Source organism: Nanorana parkeri, unplaced genomic scaffold (genome assembly GCF_000935625.1).
Source record: "Nanorana parkeri isolate BGI_ZX_2015 unplaced genomic scaffold, ASM93562v1 scaffold321, whole genome shotgun sequence".
Lineage (NCBI taxonomy): Eukaryota > Metazoa > Chordata > Amphibia > Anura > Dicroglossidae > Nanorana > Nanorana parkeri.
The window spans coordinates 682,577-698,421 of record NW_017306589.1 but is presented as its reverse complement, the minus strand read 5'-3'; the positions used below and the strand labels follow the sequence as shown (position 1 = coordinate 698,421).

General features: G+C 50.8%; 1 protein-coding gene across 1 annotated transcript; it reads right to left on the bottom strand.

Annotated features, from left to right (window-relative positions):
* Window positions 1-2,923: 2,923 nt before the first annotated feature.
* Window positions 2,924-14,607, bottom strand: LOC108788366 (HLA class II histocompatibility antigen, DRB1-15 beta chain-like). The gene is made up of 5 exons (XM_018558121.1): window positions 14,317-14,607; window positions 7,157-7,444; window positions 4,061-4,174; window positions 3,946-3,978; window positions 2,924-2,979 (listed from the first exon to the last, which is right to left on the bottom strand). Exons 1-5 carry the CDS (start codon window positions 14,567-14,569, stop codon window positions 2,963-2,965), a joined length of 705 nt encoding a protein of 234 aa, XP_018413623.1. The 5' UTR covers window positions 14,570-14,607; the 3' UTR covers window positions 2,924-2,962.
* Between the last annotated feature and the right edge of the window lie 1,238 nt (window positions 14,608-15,845).

Sequence of the window (15,845 nt, the reverse complement as noted above, 5' to 3'; positions counted from 1 at the left end):
GGCCTGTTTTTTGATTCCAGTAATAATGCTAAATAATGCTCTCTAGATCTGCCCAAAAATGTAATTTTCTCAACAATATTGTACCGGTCATTATGTATAATGAAATCAAATTGTGCACATATACACAGAACTAATATATGTTAAGAACTGGCTTTTGCTTAAACAAACAAAAAACAAGCAAAAAATAAAATAGCTGATATTTGTAGCTTTCTTTGGTTGTACTTTGCTCTTTATAGCGCTCCCACTGGAAAGACCTCAACGCCAAGATTCCTAGCTTTGCTCAACTTCTGCTGCTAAGCCAAATGATAATATATTTCCTGTAAATTCATTTTCTATCATTCCATGAGATTACTTTCCATAATGTACAGTAAAGTATTAACTGGACTCTCTAGCTTCCAGGGAGTGGAGCAGATCCTTGTAGAAGGGGCAGAGAGATGAACTACAGTATAATAACCTAAAATTTTCAAATAATGTTTAATTTTGTCCAACCAGTTCTGAGATTTACAAAATTTTGTCAGACAGCACAGCTAGGCTGTTGACCTCACTTTTCCCCACTGCAAGTAAGAAAAACAGCCTGGTCATCTTCCTGCCCCCAGCTTGTGATTGGACAATGAGGAGAGGATAATCTCTCCTCCTGTCAGCATGTTCCTTTTCAGCACATGTGCAGAGAGCAAATCCTGACTGACTCAATGCGCTGACCCTCTCTCTCCCAGTTATACAGTACAGAGTATTACTAAACGCTGATACCAAGGCCAATTCACCTCGCTCCGTTCTAAGCTTGCTGACTAGGATGTGCACTGTATAGCATGTGTGGCATGCAATGGACATGCAAAAAGCAGAATTGCTAGGAGCATGGTGCAAACATTTTTTGACTAAAGAGACTTTGCAACTTCTGAAACTGTTTCAGTCCATAAAATTTATTGGTGTTTCCCAGTTGATCAAAGTCATTATTGATAGGTTGCCTTTGTTCTTTCAGTCACTTTAGATGACAGTAGCAATTAAAAGCTGAATGAAAGTGGTTTAAATTGTCTGAAAATGACTTGTATGAATTACTACAAGCATGAAGGATGATTCTGGGCAAACTACATTTATTAAAAAATAAGTCAGAAATACTCTTTATATTTTATTTTGATTTATGGTTTGGCAGAAATGCAGCAAAAGAAAAAGACAACGATATCCACTTATGTGTGTATCCCAATCTGCTGGCTAGTAGATTAACAGCAGCCTCTACTGTGTCAGTCCTGCAAGATGATTTTGCTATGACAAAACTCAGTCTCAAAGTGACACTAAACTCAGGAGTTAAATCTTAAAAATACATTCAACGACCTCAACTATTAACAAAATGTATCATATTTGTGTATCACTCGGCTGTAGATCCTCCAATCATCTCTGAATTGGCGCTGACACTGTTCTTCCTTCTGGAGGGGGGCTACTTGTGTTCCCCATGGTCCCTGTGTGTGTTGTAAAGTAGTCACCGCTCCAAGCTCACTACCACTACAATCTCAATACAAATTAGTACACTAAACCTGAGATTGTGAATTCAGAGATGATTGGAGGCTCTACAGTCGAGTGATACAAAATAAGATACATTTTTGCTAACAGTTAAGATACTTGAATGCATTTTTTTAAATGTAACTTCTAAGTTTAGTGTCACTTTAAACATCCCCCCCCCCATCCTAGTTCTCACATGCTGCTGCGAATTTATTAATAGGTTGATTAACAGATTGTGGGCCAAGTTGATTTTCCCTGCTTTACCCACCTCTACATAAAAGGCAATTATTTACATAAAATGTCACTATTGTATTAAGCACATTCTCTTGTCATTAGGACCTCTAAGCTTGTTCAGGGCCATAGGATGGCGGCTAACACAAAATCACACAGTGTGTGATTTTGGGCAAAGCAAACACACCTAGAATTAAAACTAGTGCAATAAGTGATATGAATTGGGCTCAATGTTATGGAACCTGATCTTAAGTACATTTACTGATGTCTATCTCTATCTACTGAAGATTTCATTTAACATGTACAATGTTGCACATGTTATTTTAGTAAAGTCAAACTATTGGCCATACATTACAATCTGATTGTACAATCTCCTTTAGACTTACAAAAACTATGTAATGTGAAAGCCTATCTAAGCAATCCAATAAACTTGTATCCAGTCAGGCAGAACCGTGCACTATTTATTTGTTGGTGGATCTAAAGAAGATGGTAAAATAAGAATGTAACAGTTAATGTCTGCTTTACTAAATACAGCGGCCTGTTCAATCTCTTCTGTCTGTCTGTGCCGGAGGGGAAATAAATACCTGTTGTGTAATTCCACCCATCTTCAGCAGAAATGAGCCTAATGCTGGTAGATTATTTTAGTGAAGGTAAAATTGGAACCTGCATAGAAACTACTCTTTTTTAATTTGGCCAAGTTTGTAGAGTGCATGGCAAGATTTTACAACACACTTCCAGGCACATTATATAGGTATTACAAGTTATTTATACAGGTATTACAAGACCTTTCCTGAATACACAAAATAATAGATACGGTCAGAGAAATGTATCAAAACTGGAGCAGACAGAATCTGGAGCAGATGTCCAGGGCAACCAATCAGCTTCTTTCTTCAGTTTGCTCAGGTAAGATTTGAAAATAAAAGAGAGAAGCTGATTGGCTGCCATGGGCAGCTGCTCCAGTTTTGATAAATCCCCCCCATGCATCTTAAAAGTTACTTTAAAAAAAAAAAAAATCGTAGTGAATTGAAAATGTTGAATTTTATAGTCAGGCCATGAAAAAAACTCTTTCTTCTGTCACATACTAGGACAATTTACATTTCAACTTTTTATGTTTTATTGATTGTTTGATTACATGCTGGGCTTCGGATAACATGACGGACTGGAACCTCCAACAGGATAGCTTTACAATTTGTACAGCAGGAAGATAAAATCAGCAAAGTAGCAACAAAACGTCTCTCAGTTATGAGTGTATGAAATCTGAAAAAGGTATAGAATAAATAACAGCATTAGTATAAAATAATTAAAGGAGAAATATATATAGAGAGAGAGCGAGAGAGAGAGATATCGAGAGATAGATTTATATATATATATATTACTTAGCCGTGGTGAACAGCCATATTAATGTCACAAAGGAACAGAACTAAATACTACTTTACAAGAAACATATTCTAAAACAGTGGTTCTCAACCTGTTGGTGGCGACCCTTTCTAGTAAACCTTTCCGGGAGAAAATGTTTCTCTCCCGGGCGGCCGGATGCCGCTATCTATTAGCTATAACGGTAGCAAAATTACAGCGATGAAGAAGCAACGAAAATAATTTTACTGTTAGGGGTCACCACAACTTGGGCAATTTTATCAAAGGCACTAGAAAGGTTGAGAACCGCTGTCCTAGATTGTTCTCTTCTCCGGCCTTCTCCAAACTCTTCACCCTTTTGTGAATAGACCTGATAGTCTTGTTAAGATTTCCCCTCGCTTCCTGTTCAATCTGAGATCTTTCACTCAAACAAGAATTGAGTGGAAACCAACAATACAAGTCTGAAAGGTTTTCAAACCCTTTCCGTGCTATCCAAAACTGAAACTAAAAATATGTGGCTGGATTTGGGTTTTAATGGCTCATTGATAGGTAATAATCCATGCCCTTCTTACCTTGCAGAAATAATCTCCTACAAATGATTTTCTTGTACAAGACTAAACCAATCTTTTTATATGTTTTAAAGTCTTTAAAAGTAGCTCCATCAATCTAAAAAATAAAAGTACGCTTGTGTCTAAAAATGATGTTATTTAAAATCTGCTCTACAAAACACTTTGTTATGAATTTGGCTTTTTTATGCCAATTCTGAATGAGCCATCCCCAGTAATAATACATGTATTCAATGAAAGTTTGTATATTTTAAGTTCACTATTGTTTTTAGAAACGTCATGCAAAAAAACCCCAAAAACTTACGCTCAGTCTGTGGTCCGCGGAATGTCATTTGAGCTATAAAAAGAAAAAAAATAGTCAAAAACATGACTTACATCACATTTGATATTGGGAAGACAACAAAAGGCTTCTTAGTTACCTTTGCGACCTCTCATATAGACAACCACTCCGGCAATGATGAGTACGCTCCCCAGCACAAATCCCACAACTCCGGTTACCACCTTGTTTGTTGCCGAGTCTGACATCTGGGGTTCTATGAATAAATATGATGCAGTGATAAAGCACGAGCAACCAATTTCTACCAGCATTACAGTCATAATTCTCTGTCAGCCACTTCTGAGTTTGATGCTATTGCATCTGGTACAGCTCAAAGCCCAGCTCCAAGTTCAGTAAATCGAGGCCCAGTACCAGTAAATAAAAAAATGCAGATTTGCTGCAATACTCTCCCTCTTGCTGGTCGTGTTCTCCATATACATTGGGCTCAGATGTCTTCCAAATTGAATGATACCCGGCATAGCTGAAGCCACTTCCTGTGAGCCCTGGGGTGTCATGGAGCCACCCCTTAAGGGTGCATCATCATGTCATCCCGGGTTTTCAAGAGAATGATACAGAGAGAGGTGTAAAAGTCACGTGGGCGCTGTTCTCTGCAGCATTTCGGACTGACTACCACTGACACCGGACAGGAAGAAGAAGGACGTGTCATATAATGGCTGGAAGAAACCTGGATTTATGGTATGCATTCAGGGAACTTTTTAATATATGGAGTTTAAAGAGGGAGATTCAGGGGGGAAAGCAGGGGATGGGCTTTAAAGGAGAACTATGGGGTTTGTGTTTTTCCCCATAGTTATTATTATTATTATACAGGATTTATATAGCGCCAACAGTTTGCGCAGCACTTTACAATATAAGGAAGACATTACAATCGCAATACAATTCAAGACAAGATGGTACGGAGGGCCATAGTTCTCTTAAGGGTCACAGGAGGACATATACTAACCTCCGCCTGTGACCCAAAGCTATTGCCTGTGATATACTGTAAGCGCTGCAGCCGGGACGGATCCCGACAATTATGTCTGGATCCACCCAGCTGTGTGAGTGACAGCTGGCTCCGCCTATCTAGAGGCAGAGCCCGCTGTGCCCGCCCCCTCCCATTGGCTACTTATTAGTGCATGCTATATATGCATGCACAGACTTGAAGCTCCATTTACACATGCGCGATTGGAATTCAGCTGGATGTTTGGCGCGGTCGTATGCGTGGACAAAAACACGCAATTTTTAATAGGCGCATGTTTTTCCACGGATTTGCGGCCTCAACCACAATCAGAACATGTGAAAAACATGTACTTTTTGCCGCGTTCCACGTTCGTACGAACGTGCCGGTGTGAGCAAGTCCCATAAGAACGTATTGCTTTTTGTGATTTGCGTGGAAAAACGCTCAGGTGTGAACCGGGCCTAATGCTAGGTTCACACCAGATGCAGTGCGTTCCCGCCCAATTGTGGCCAGAAACGCACTGCATTGCTCACTTTTGTGTGGGGCAGGAGGGGGTGTGGCGAGCCATTGAAGTGAATGGCCCTCTGGCCGCAATGCGATCGGCCACACGGGATCGCAAGGCACATTATGTCTGCGGTTTGGTGCGATCAAAATGCTGCAAACACTATTTTGATCGCACCGGACCGCAGACATAATGTGCCTTGTGTCCCGTGCGGGCAATCGCATTGCGGCCAGAGGGCCATTCACTTCAATGGCTCGCCACACCCCCTCCTGCCCCACACAAAAGTGAGCAATGCAGTGCGTTTCTGGCCACAATTGGGCGGGAACGCACTGCATCTGGTGTGAACCTAGCATTAGGCCCGGTTCACACCTGAGCGTTTTTCCCCTCCTGCCCCACAAAAAAGTGAACCTAGCCTCAGTGCGCTCACCAAGTGATATTGTAGACATTTTAATAATCCTGTTAGCAATTAGACATGTGCGATTTGTTTTGGAATTTTTTTTGTTGTTATTCGGATGTATCCGAGTTTCTGAATCACAGAAATGACGAATGAAACCAAATTCGAATTTCCGCAAACTAAATTTCGGACGAAACGCGTTAGCGGTAGTTTGTACACATTTTCGTTTGTGGACGAATTTTCGATGCAGCAAAGTGACATTAAAAAAAAAATATATATATATTTTTTAATGTCACTGCAACGAAACGAATACGAAAAGAAAACGAACCTTCGTACAGACTACCGCTAACGAATTTCGTCCGAATCCCAAAATGAATCGATTTTCGGATGCGAATCCTGAAAAACGAAATAACGCAAAATCCGAAATGAAACAAATGTTTTGCCGGTGCACATGTCTATTAGCATTTACATTTCATCAAAACATTGTGACTCTTTAATACAAGTCTCACAACTCTGATTTCTGATCAGTTACTAAATATTTAAGCATCTGAGAAATATCCTGATGGGAAAAACCTTACAGTAACGTTATTGTAAAACTTATCAGTGGATGACAATGGAGCATACGTTGGAGTTGTCCTTTAACCTCCCCGGCGCTATGATTCTTCTGTTTTTCGTTTCTTTTTGGGGTCGATTTTTTTCGTTATTTTTTTTTCGTTTTCTTTTTTAATCTCCCGCCGGTTCCGTCCCCTTGTGACGCGTACGCTTGCAAGGTGACGGAACCCGGAAGACAGATGCCAGCACCGGCCGGAGAACACCGCGCGGCTCGAGGGACAAGGTAAGTAAATACTATGCGGTATTGCCAAGTGTAGCTCAGGGTATGGAGAAGTAACCCCGAGCTACACTCGGGAATACCGCCAAGGAGGTTAAGGGATAATGAAGAATGCTGACAATGGAGGATATAAGCAAGAATATAACTAGGGATGCACCGATACCGGTATTTCGGTATTGAGTACGAGTACCGATAATTCTTTTTCGGTACTCGCTGATACCAAATACCGAGTACCGGAAGTTCCATTCAGGAAGCCAGACGACGTGTAATGACTCGCCACCCGGCTTCCCGATTAGCAAGGAAGCTGTCCCCATGCTTCCCGTCACTATGTGACGAGAAAGCATGGAGCCAGCTTGCTGGCCAATCAGGAAGCCGGGCACCGTGTAATGACGCGCTGCCTGGCTTCCTGATACAGGAAGTATCAGGCTGGGCATCGGAGCATTTGGGCCAGTACGAGTACTCACCCAAATACTCGGTATCAGTGCACCCCTAAATATAACCCCCTTTCCATAGACTTACGCCAGTCTACTCTGATTGGTGCTCCCAGGCTGCTGTGATAGACCTCACAGCTGAAGTTATCTCCTTTCTTTATCTCCGTCTCCAGCATCACCAGGACCTGGAAGGTCCAATCTCCATTTTGGAAGATGTTTGTAGACTGAACCTGAGATTTTTCCTCCTGGCTATTCCGGTACCATTTGACGGCGATCTTCGATGGGTAGAAACCGTGCACATTGCACACCAGCATGTGATGCTCCGAATGGGAATCTTCATAGTCGGGCATTAGGGAAACCTTGACTGCTGGCTTCACTGCAACATAGAGAAACATAGTTACATGAGCAGAGCCACAACTAACATGTAGGAGAGCCGAAATAAGCTGAGGGTGTCCCAATACTGATACTGAGTTTCGGGGCCAATATCGGGTATTTTCACAAGTACCTGTACCCATTAAATGCCCCGATACTGAAGGCCGATACTGGACCTTTCTAAACAAGTTCAGCTGCTGCTGTGCTTGCTGGGGACCTCAGGCAGCTGTTTTTGACAGCGCCGGTCCGACCCACAACTCCTCCTCCTCGTCTGTGCCCGCAGAGGCTGGCACAGCCCTGGACAGCCCCACACTGCTATAGAGCCCTGGAGAGCCCAGCCCCCACCTGGAGAGCCCAGCACCCACCTGGAGAGCCCTGGAGAGCCCAGCACCCACCTGGAGAACCCAGCCCCCACCTGGAGAGCGCAGCCCCCATCTGGAGAGCCCTGGAGAGCCCATCCCCCACCTGGAGAGCCCAGCCCCACCTGGAGAGCCCAGCCCCCACCTAGAGAGCCCAGCACCCACCTGGAGAGCCCTGGAGAGCCCAGCCCCCACCTAGAGAGCCCAGCCCCCACCTAGAGAGCCCAGCCCCCACCTAGAGAGCCCAGCCCCCACCTAGAGAGCCCAGCCCCCACCTAGAGAGCCCAGCCCCCACCTAGAGAGCCCAGCCCCCACCTAGAGAGCCCAGCCCCCACCTAGAGAGCCCAGCCCCCACCTAGAGAGCCCAGCCCCCACCTAGAGAGCCCAGCCCCCACCTAGAGAGCCCAGCCCCCACCTAGAGAGCCCAGCCCCCACCTAGAGAGCCCAGCCCCCACCTAGAGAGCCCAGCCCCCACCTAGAGAGCCCAGCCCCCACCTAGAGAGCCCAGCCCCCACCTAGAGAGCCCAGCCCCCACCTAGAGAGCCCAGCCCCCACCTAGAGAGCCCAGCCCCCACCTAGAGAGCCCAGCCCCCACCTAGAGAGCCCAGCCCCCACCTAGAGAGCCCAGCCCCCACCTAGAGAGCCCAGCCCCCACCTAGAGAGCCCAGCCCCCACCTAGAGAGCCCAGCCCCCACCTAGAGAGCCCAGCCCCCACCTAGAGAGCCCAGCCCCCACCTAGAGAGCCCAGCCCCCACCTAGAGAGCCCAGCCCCCACCTAGAGAGCCCAGCCCCCACCTAGAGAGCCCAGCCCCCACCTAGAGAGCCCAGCCCCCACCTAGAGAGCCCAGCCCCCACCTAGAGAGCCCAGCCCCCACCTAGAGAGCCCAGCCCCCACCTAGAGAGCCCAGCCCCCACCTAGAGAGCCCAGCCCCCACCTAGAGAGCCCAGCCCCCACCTAGAGAGCCCAGCCCCCACCTAGAGAGCCCAGCCCCCACCTAGAGAGCCCAGCCCCCACCTAGAGAGCCCAGCCCCCACCTAGAGAGCCCAGCCCCCACCTAGAGAGCCCAGCCCCCACCTAGAGAGCCCAGCCCCCACCTAGAGAGCCCAGCCCCCACCTAGAGAGCCCAGCCCCCACCTAGAGAGCCCAGCCCCCACCTAGAGAGCCCAGCCCCCACCTAGAGAGCCCAGCCCCCACCTAGAGAGCCCAGCCCCCACCTAGAGAGCCCAGCCCCCACCTAGAGAGCCCAGCCCCCACCTAGAGAGCCCAGCCCCCACCTAGAGAGCCCAGCCCCCACCTAGAGAGCCCAGCCCCCACCTAGAGAGCCCAGCCCCCACCTAGAGAGCCCAGCCCCCACCTAGAGAGCCCAGCCCCCACCTAGAGAGCCCAGCCCCCACCTAGAGAGCCCAGCCCCCACCTAGAGAGCCCAGCCCCCACCTAGAGAGCCCAGCCCCCACCTAGAGAGCCCAGCCCCCACCTAGAGAGCCCAGCCCCCACCTAGAGAGCCCAGCCCCCACCTAGAGAGCCCAGCCCCCACCTAGAGAGCCCAGCCCCCACCTAGAGAGCCCAGCCCCCACCTAGAGAGCCCAGCCCCCACCTAGAGAGCCCAGCCCCCACCTAGAGAGCCCAGCCCCCACCTAGAGAGCCCAGCCCCCACCTAGAGAGCCCAGCCCCCACCTAGAGAGCCCAGCCCCCACCTAGAGAGCCCAGCCCCCACCTAGAGAGCCCAGCCCCCACCTAGAGAGCCCAGCCCCCACCTAGAGAGCCCAGCCCCCACCTAGAGAGCCCAGCCCCCACCTAGAGAGCCCAGCCCCCACCTAGAGAGCCCAGCCCCCACCTAGAGAGCCCAGCCCCCACCTAGAGAGCCCAGCCCCCACCTAGAGAGCCCAGCCCCCACCTAGAGAGCCCAGCCCCCACCTAGAGAGCCCAGCCCCCACCTAGAGAGCCCAGCCCCCACCTAGAGAGCCCAGCCCCCACCTAGAGAGCCCAGCCCCCACCTAGAGAGCCCAGCCCCCACCTAGAGAGCCCAGCCCCCACCTAGAGAGCCCAGCCCCCACCTAGAGAGCCCAGCCCCCACCTAGAGAGCCCAGCCCCCACCTAGAGAGCCCAGCCCCCACCTAGAGAGCCCAGCCCCCACCTAGAGAGCCCAGCCCCCACCTAGAGAGCCCAGCCCCCACCTAGAGAGCCCAGCCCCCACCTAGAGAGCCCAGCCCCCACCTAGAGAGCCCAGCCCCCACCTAGAGAGCCCAGCCCCCACCTAGAGAGCCCAGCCCCCACCTAGAGAGCCCAGCCCCCACCTAGAGAGCCCAGCCCCCACCTAGAGAGCCCAGCCCCCACCTAGAGAGCCCAGCCCCCACCTAGAGAGCCCAGCCCCCACCTAGAGAGCCCAGCCCCCACCTAGAGAGCCCAGCCCCCACCTAGAGAGCCCAGCCCCCACCTAGAGAGCCCAGCCCCCACCTAGAGAGCCCAGCCCCCACCTAGAGAGCCCAGCCCCCACCTAGAGAGCCCAGCCCCCACCTAGAGAGCCCAGCCCCCACCTAGAGAGCCCAGCCCCCACCTAGAGAGCCCAGCCCCCACCTAGAGAGCCCAGCCCCCACCTAGAGAGCCCAGCCCCCACCTAGAGAGCCCAGCCCCCACCTAGAGAGCCCAGCCCCCACCTAGAGAGCCCAGCCCCCACCTAGAGAGCCCAGCCCCCACCTAGAGAGCCCAGCCCCCACCTAGAGAGCCCAGCCCCCACCTAGAGAGCCCAGCCCCCACCTAGAGAGCCCAGCCCCCACCTAGAGAGCCCAGCCCCCACCTAGAGAGCCCAGCCCCCACCTAGAGAGCCCAGCCCCCACCTAGAGAGCCCAGCCCCCACCTAGAGAGCCCAGCCCCCACCTAGAGAGCCCAGCCCCCACCTAGAGAGCCCAGCCCCCACCTAGAGAGCCCAGCCCCCACCTAGAGAGCCCAGCCCCCACCTAGAGAGCCCAGCCCCCACCTAGAGAGCCCAGCCCCCACCTAGAGAGCCCAGCCCCCACCTAGAGAGCCCAGCCCCCACCTAGAGAGCCCAGCCCCCACCTAGAGAGCCCAGCCCCCACCTAGAGAGCCCAGCCCCCACCTAGAGAGCCCAGCCCCCACCTAGAGAGCCCAGCCCCCACCTAGAGAGCCCAGCCCCCACCTAGAGAGCCCAGCCCCCACCTAGAGAGCCCAGCCCCCACCTAGAGAGCCCAGCCCCCACCTAGAGAGCCCAGCCCCCACCTAGAGAGCCCAGCCCCCACCTAGAGAGCCCAGCCCCCACCTAGAGAGCCCAGCCCCCACCTAGAGAGCCCAGCCCCCACCTAGAGAGCCCAGCCCCCACCTAGAGAGCCCAGCCCCCACCTAGAGAGCCCAGCCCCCACCTAGAGAGCCCAGCCCCCACCTAGAGAGCCCAGCCCCCACCTAGAGAGCCCAGCCCCCACCTAGAGAGCCCAGCCCCCACCTAGAGAGCCCAGCCCCCACCTAGAGAGCCCAGCCCCCACCTAGAGAGCCCAGCCCCCACCTAGAGAGCCCAGCCCCCACCTAGAGAGCCCAGCCCCCACCTAGAGAGCCCAGCCCCCACCTAGAGAGCCCAGCCCCCACCTAGAGAGCCCAGCCCCCACCTGGAGAGCCCAGTCCCCACCTAGAGAGCCCAGAACCCACCTAGAGAGCCCAGCACCCACCTGGAGAGCCCAGCACCCACCTGGAGAGCCCAGCACCCACATGCAGCCCTGGCGAGCCCCAAACACAGCCCTATAAAATTGCTGTATGTTTATGGATTGAGTTACAGTTCTTCATTATTATAAAGAATCTCAAATCATCACTCTGTGTTGTTTTAGAAAAAATGTCACCTGTCCCTTGAAGAAAAGGTATCGGTAATTGGTATCGGCGAGTACCTGGGGAGAGTATTGGTATCAGGACATGCGTAGTGCCGGCACACCTGACCTGACACCTCATCCCTGTGCTGGATGATGCCGGAAGCAACAAGCTTCTCGTCACTTCTGGTGTCAGAGCCGCCCTTCCCCAGACACTGTGACCCCCAATGTCTCCTACAAGGGAACCTGTCACCGCTCATTGTTCCCTCACAATATATTTAATAAAGTTTTTAGCATAAAATACAATAAAAAAAAAGGTAAATGTAATAAATGCTGCGCAGAGAACCAATCGTAATACAGCAATCATTATACACTCTCCACCCCGACTCCAGTCCTCCCAGTATCATAGAGATGTATAGGAGTCTCACTCCTCCCGTCATAAACTGAACTCTCCACCCCGGCCCCAGTCCTCCCAGTATCATAGAGATGTATAGGAGTCTCACTCCTCCCGTCATAAACTGAACTCTCCACCCCGGCCCCAGTCCTCCCAGTATCATAGAGATGTATAGGAGTCTCACTCCTCCCGTCATAAACTGAACTCTCCACCCCGACTCCAGTCCTCCCAGTATCATAGAGATGTATAGGAGTCTCTCTCCTCCCGTCATAAACTGAACTCTCCCCCCCGTCTCCAGTCCTCCCAGTATCATAGAGATGTATAGGAGTCTCTCTCCTCCCGTCATAAACTGAACTCTCCCCCCCGTCTCCAGTCCTCCCAGTATCATAGAGATGTATAGGAGTCTCTCTCCTCCCGTCATAAACTGAACTCTCCCCCCCGTCTCCAGTCCTCCCAGTATCATAGAGATGTATAGGAGTCTCTCTCCTCCCGTCATAAACTGAACTCTCCCCCCCGTCTCCAGTCCTCCCAGTATCATAGAGATGTATAGGAGTCTCTCTCCTCCCGTCATAAACTGAACTCTCCCCCCCGTCTCCAGTCCTCCCAGTATCATAGAGATGTATAGGAGTCTCTCTCCTCCCGTCATAAACTGAACTCTCCCCCCCGTCTCCAGTCCTCCCAGTATCATAGAGATGTATAGGAGTCTCTCTCCTCCCGTCATAAACTGAACTCTCCCCCCCGTCTCCAGTCCTCCCAGTATCATAGAGATGTATAGGAGTCTCTCTCCTCCCGTCATAAACTGAACTCTCCCCCCCGTCTCCAGTCCTCCCAGTATCATAGAGATGTATAGGAGTCTCTCTCCTCCCGTCATAAACTGAACTCTCCCCCCCGTCTCCAGTCCTCCCAGTATCATAGAGATGTATAGGAGTCTCTCTCCTCCCGTCATAAACTGAACTCTCCCCCCCGTCTCCAGTCCTCCCAGTATCATAGAGATGTATAGGAGTCTCTCTCCTCCCGTCATAAACTGAACTCTCCCCCCCGTCTCCAGTCCTCCCAGTATCATAGAGATGTATAGGAGTCTCTCTCCTCCCGTCATAAACTGAACTCTCCCCCCCGTCTCCAGTCCTCCCAGTATCATAGAGATGTATAGGAGTCTCTCTCCTCCCGTCATAAACTGAACTCTCCCCCCCGTCTCCAGTCCTCCCAGTATCATAGAGATGTATAGGAGTCTCTCTCCTCCCGTCATAAACTGAACTCTCCCCCCCGTCTCCAGTCCTCCCAGTATCATAGAGATGTATAGGAGTCTCTCTCCTCCCGTCATAAACTGATAGAGATGTATAGGAGTCTCACTCCTCCCGTCATAAACTGAACTCTCCACCCTGACTCCAGTCCTCCCAGTATCATAGAGATGTATAGGAGTCTCACTCCTCCCGTCATAAACTGGACTCTCCCCCCCGACTCCAGTCCTCCCAGTATCATAGAGATGTATAGGAGTCTCACTCCTCCCGTCATAAACTGAACTCTCCACCCCGACTCCAGTATCATAGAGATGTATAGGAGTCTCACTCCTCCCGTCATAAACTGAACTCTCCACCCCGACTCCAGTCCTCCCAGTATCATAGAGATGTATAGGAGTCTCACTCCTCCCGTCATAAACTGAACTCTCCACCCCGACTCCAGTCCTCCCAGTATCATAGAGATGTATAGGAGTCTCACTCCTCCCGTCATAAACTGAACTCTCCACCCCGACTCCAGTCCTCCCAGTATCATAGAGATGTATAGGAGTCTCACTCCTCCCGTCATAAACTGAACTCTCCACCCCGACTCCAGTCCTCCCAGTATCATAGAGATGTATAGGAGTCTCACTCCTCCCGTCATAAACTGAACTCTCCACCCCGACTCCAGTCCTCCCAGTATCATAGAGATGTATAGGAGTCTCACTCCTCCCGTCATAAACTGAACTCTCCACCCCGACTCCAGTCCTCCCAGTATCATAGAGATGTATAGGAGTCTCACTCCTCCCGTCATAAACTGAACTCTCCACCCCGACTCCAGTCCTCCCAGTATCATAGAGATGTATAGGAGTCTCACTCCTCCCGTCATAAACTGAACTCTCCACCCCGACTCCAGTCCTCCCAGTATCATAGAGATGTATAGGAGTCTCACTCCTCCCGTCATAAACTGAACTCTCCACCCCGACTCCAGTCCTCCCAGTATCATAGAGATGTATAGGAGTCTCACTCCTCCCGTCATAAACTGAACTCTCCACCCCGACTCCAGTCCTCCCAGTATCATAGAGATGTATAGGAGTCTCACCTCTCCGGTCAGCAGTGACACTGTGTAGGACACCATAGTTGTGTACACAGAATGTCTGCACTGCGGCCCTTGTTTGTTCTATGAAATCCTTATCCTTGTTCCAGTATTCGGCGTCGGGTCTCCCGAACTCCGTCTTCGCTATGAAATCTCCGACATCGCTGTCAAAGTAGACGGACTCCTCCTGATTGTAGAAATATCTGTCAAGAAACTTCACCCTCTGAGTGCCGTTCCTGAAGTGACATTCAGACTTCATTTCAACAACATAATCGGCGGATCCTGTGAATGGAGATCAGAGATGCGGTTACATGATTGTGTCAGATATCCGTCTGTCTGTCTGTGTCCCCTCCCCCCCTCATCCCACCACACAGCCCAGATTAGTGGTTCTGTAGCAAGGCGGATGACCCCCCAACTCCCCTCCCCCGTCATCGCTGGACACAGCTAACCCCCAATGTGACCCCATAACAGCTCAGCCAGGAGAGGGGAGCTGTGTGCTCTTCTCAGCGATCACTAATCCTAACAAATCCCATCTACACCACCCTCTGCCCCTCCTATATACAGTACACACACAGATACATCCTAGGGGCGGGCCTTCAGTGCATACGTATAGGACACACGAAATAAGACAGGCTCTGGGGTGTCAGCTGGCTTCCTAAATCTGCCCACACACCTCTAGATTATCTGCAGATTTTCTGTGTTCAGATGGAAAAAGTGCCACAGATTGGCCCAGCGGGAGATTCCTCCATACACACAGTGCGGCGCAGATGGAGGAATCTGTGGCACCTTTTCCATCTGACCATAGAAAGTCTGCAGATAATCTATAGGGGTGTGGCCAGCTTTAGAGGTGCGGTCACATTTTCACCAGCACCATAGAAATGCATGACAATGATGCAGGACAGGCAGCATCCATCCTCCCTAAAATCCTTTACCTGGACGCTGCATGAGGGGATTTAATGCAGTTTGAAGTCCAGCCCCCTCCCCCATCTCTCCTAACTGGAACTCCGCACCTCCGTACAAGCTCTGCCTGGGAGAGAATGTGAAGAAGCCTGAGCTCTGCATTCCTAATCGAGCGATCACAGTTGCAATGCTTTCTAGGCTTGAATGCTCTGTTAGTATGTTAGCTGCAGTGCAGTGCGTTTTTGATGCGTTTGCGTATCCGGACCGTTTCCTGACCTGACAAAATGTCGTAAGCTGAACGGACTGCGCACGTGAGAACTGTAGCCCATAAAACACATAGGGATACATTGGGATGCATTTTGAGTGCAGGAGCGTACGGATCCGGTCAGCACAGAAAACAGACGTCGTGTGAACAGGCCCTCAGCAAAATGTGCAGCGGGCTTCCCCACTACACTAATAGCGCAACCTGTCAGAAGCTGGGTACATAGGGTTGCCACCTGTCCAGGATTCACCCGGACAGTCCGGGTTTTGAATGCTGTGTCCGGGTTTCATGGCAGCTGAAACCCGGACAAATGATGTCAGACAGACAGGGGCAACCAAAAATAAGAATTGGGCTAGGGCGCCCCCCCCCCCCC

What these genes read in the sequence shown, in the direction of transcription:
- LOC108788366 (XM_018558121.1), bottom strand. Translation starts at nt 14,569, where the DNA reads ATGAAGTCTGAATGTCACTTCAGGAACGGCACTCAGAGGGTGAAGTTT. An exon ending in TGTCACTGCTGACCGGAGAG is followed by an intron (nt 7,445 to 14,316) that starts GTGAGACTCCTA and finishes TCTATGTTGCAG; the next exon opens with TGAAGCCAGCAGTCAAGGTT. An exon ending in ACCAATCAGAGTAGACTGGC is followed by an intron (nt 4,175 to 7,156) that starts GTAAGTCTATGG and finishes ATTTATTCATAG; the next exon opens with AACCCCAGATGTCAGACTCG.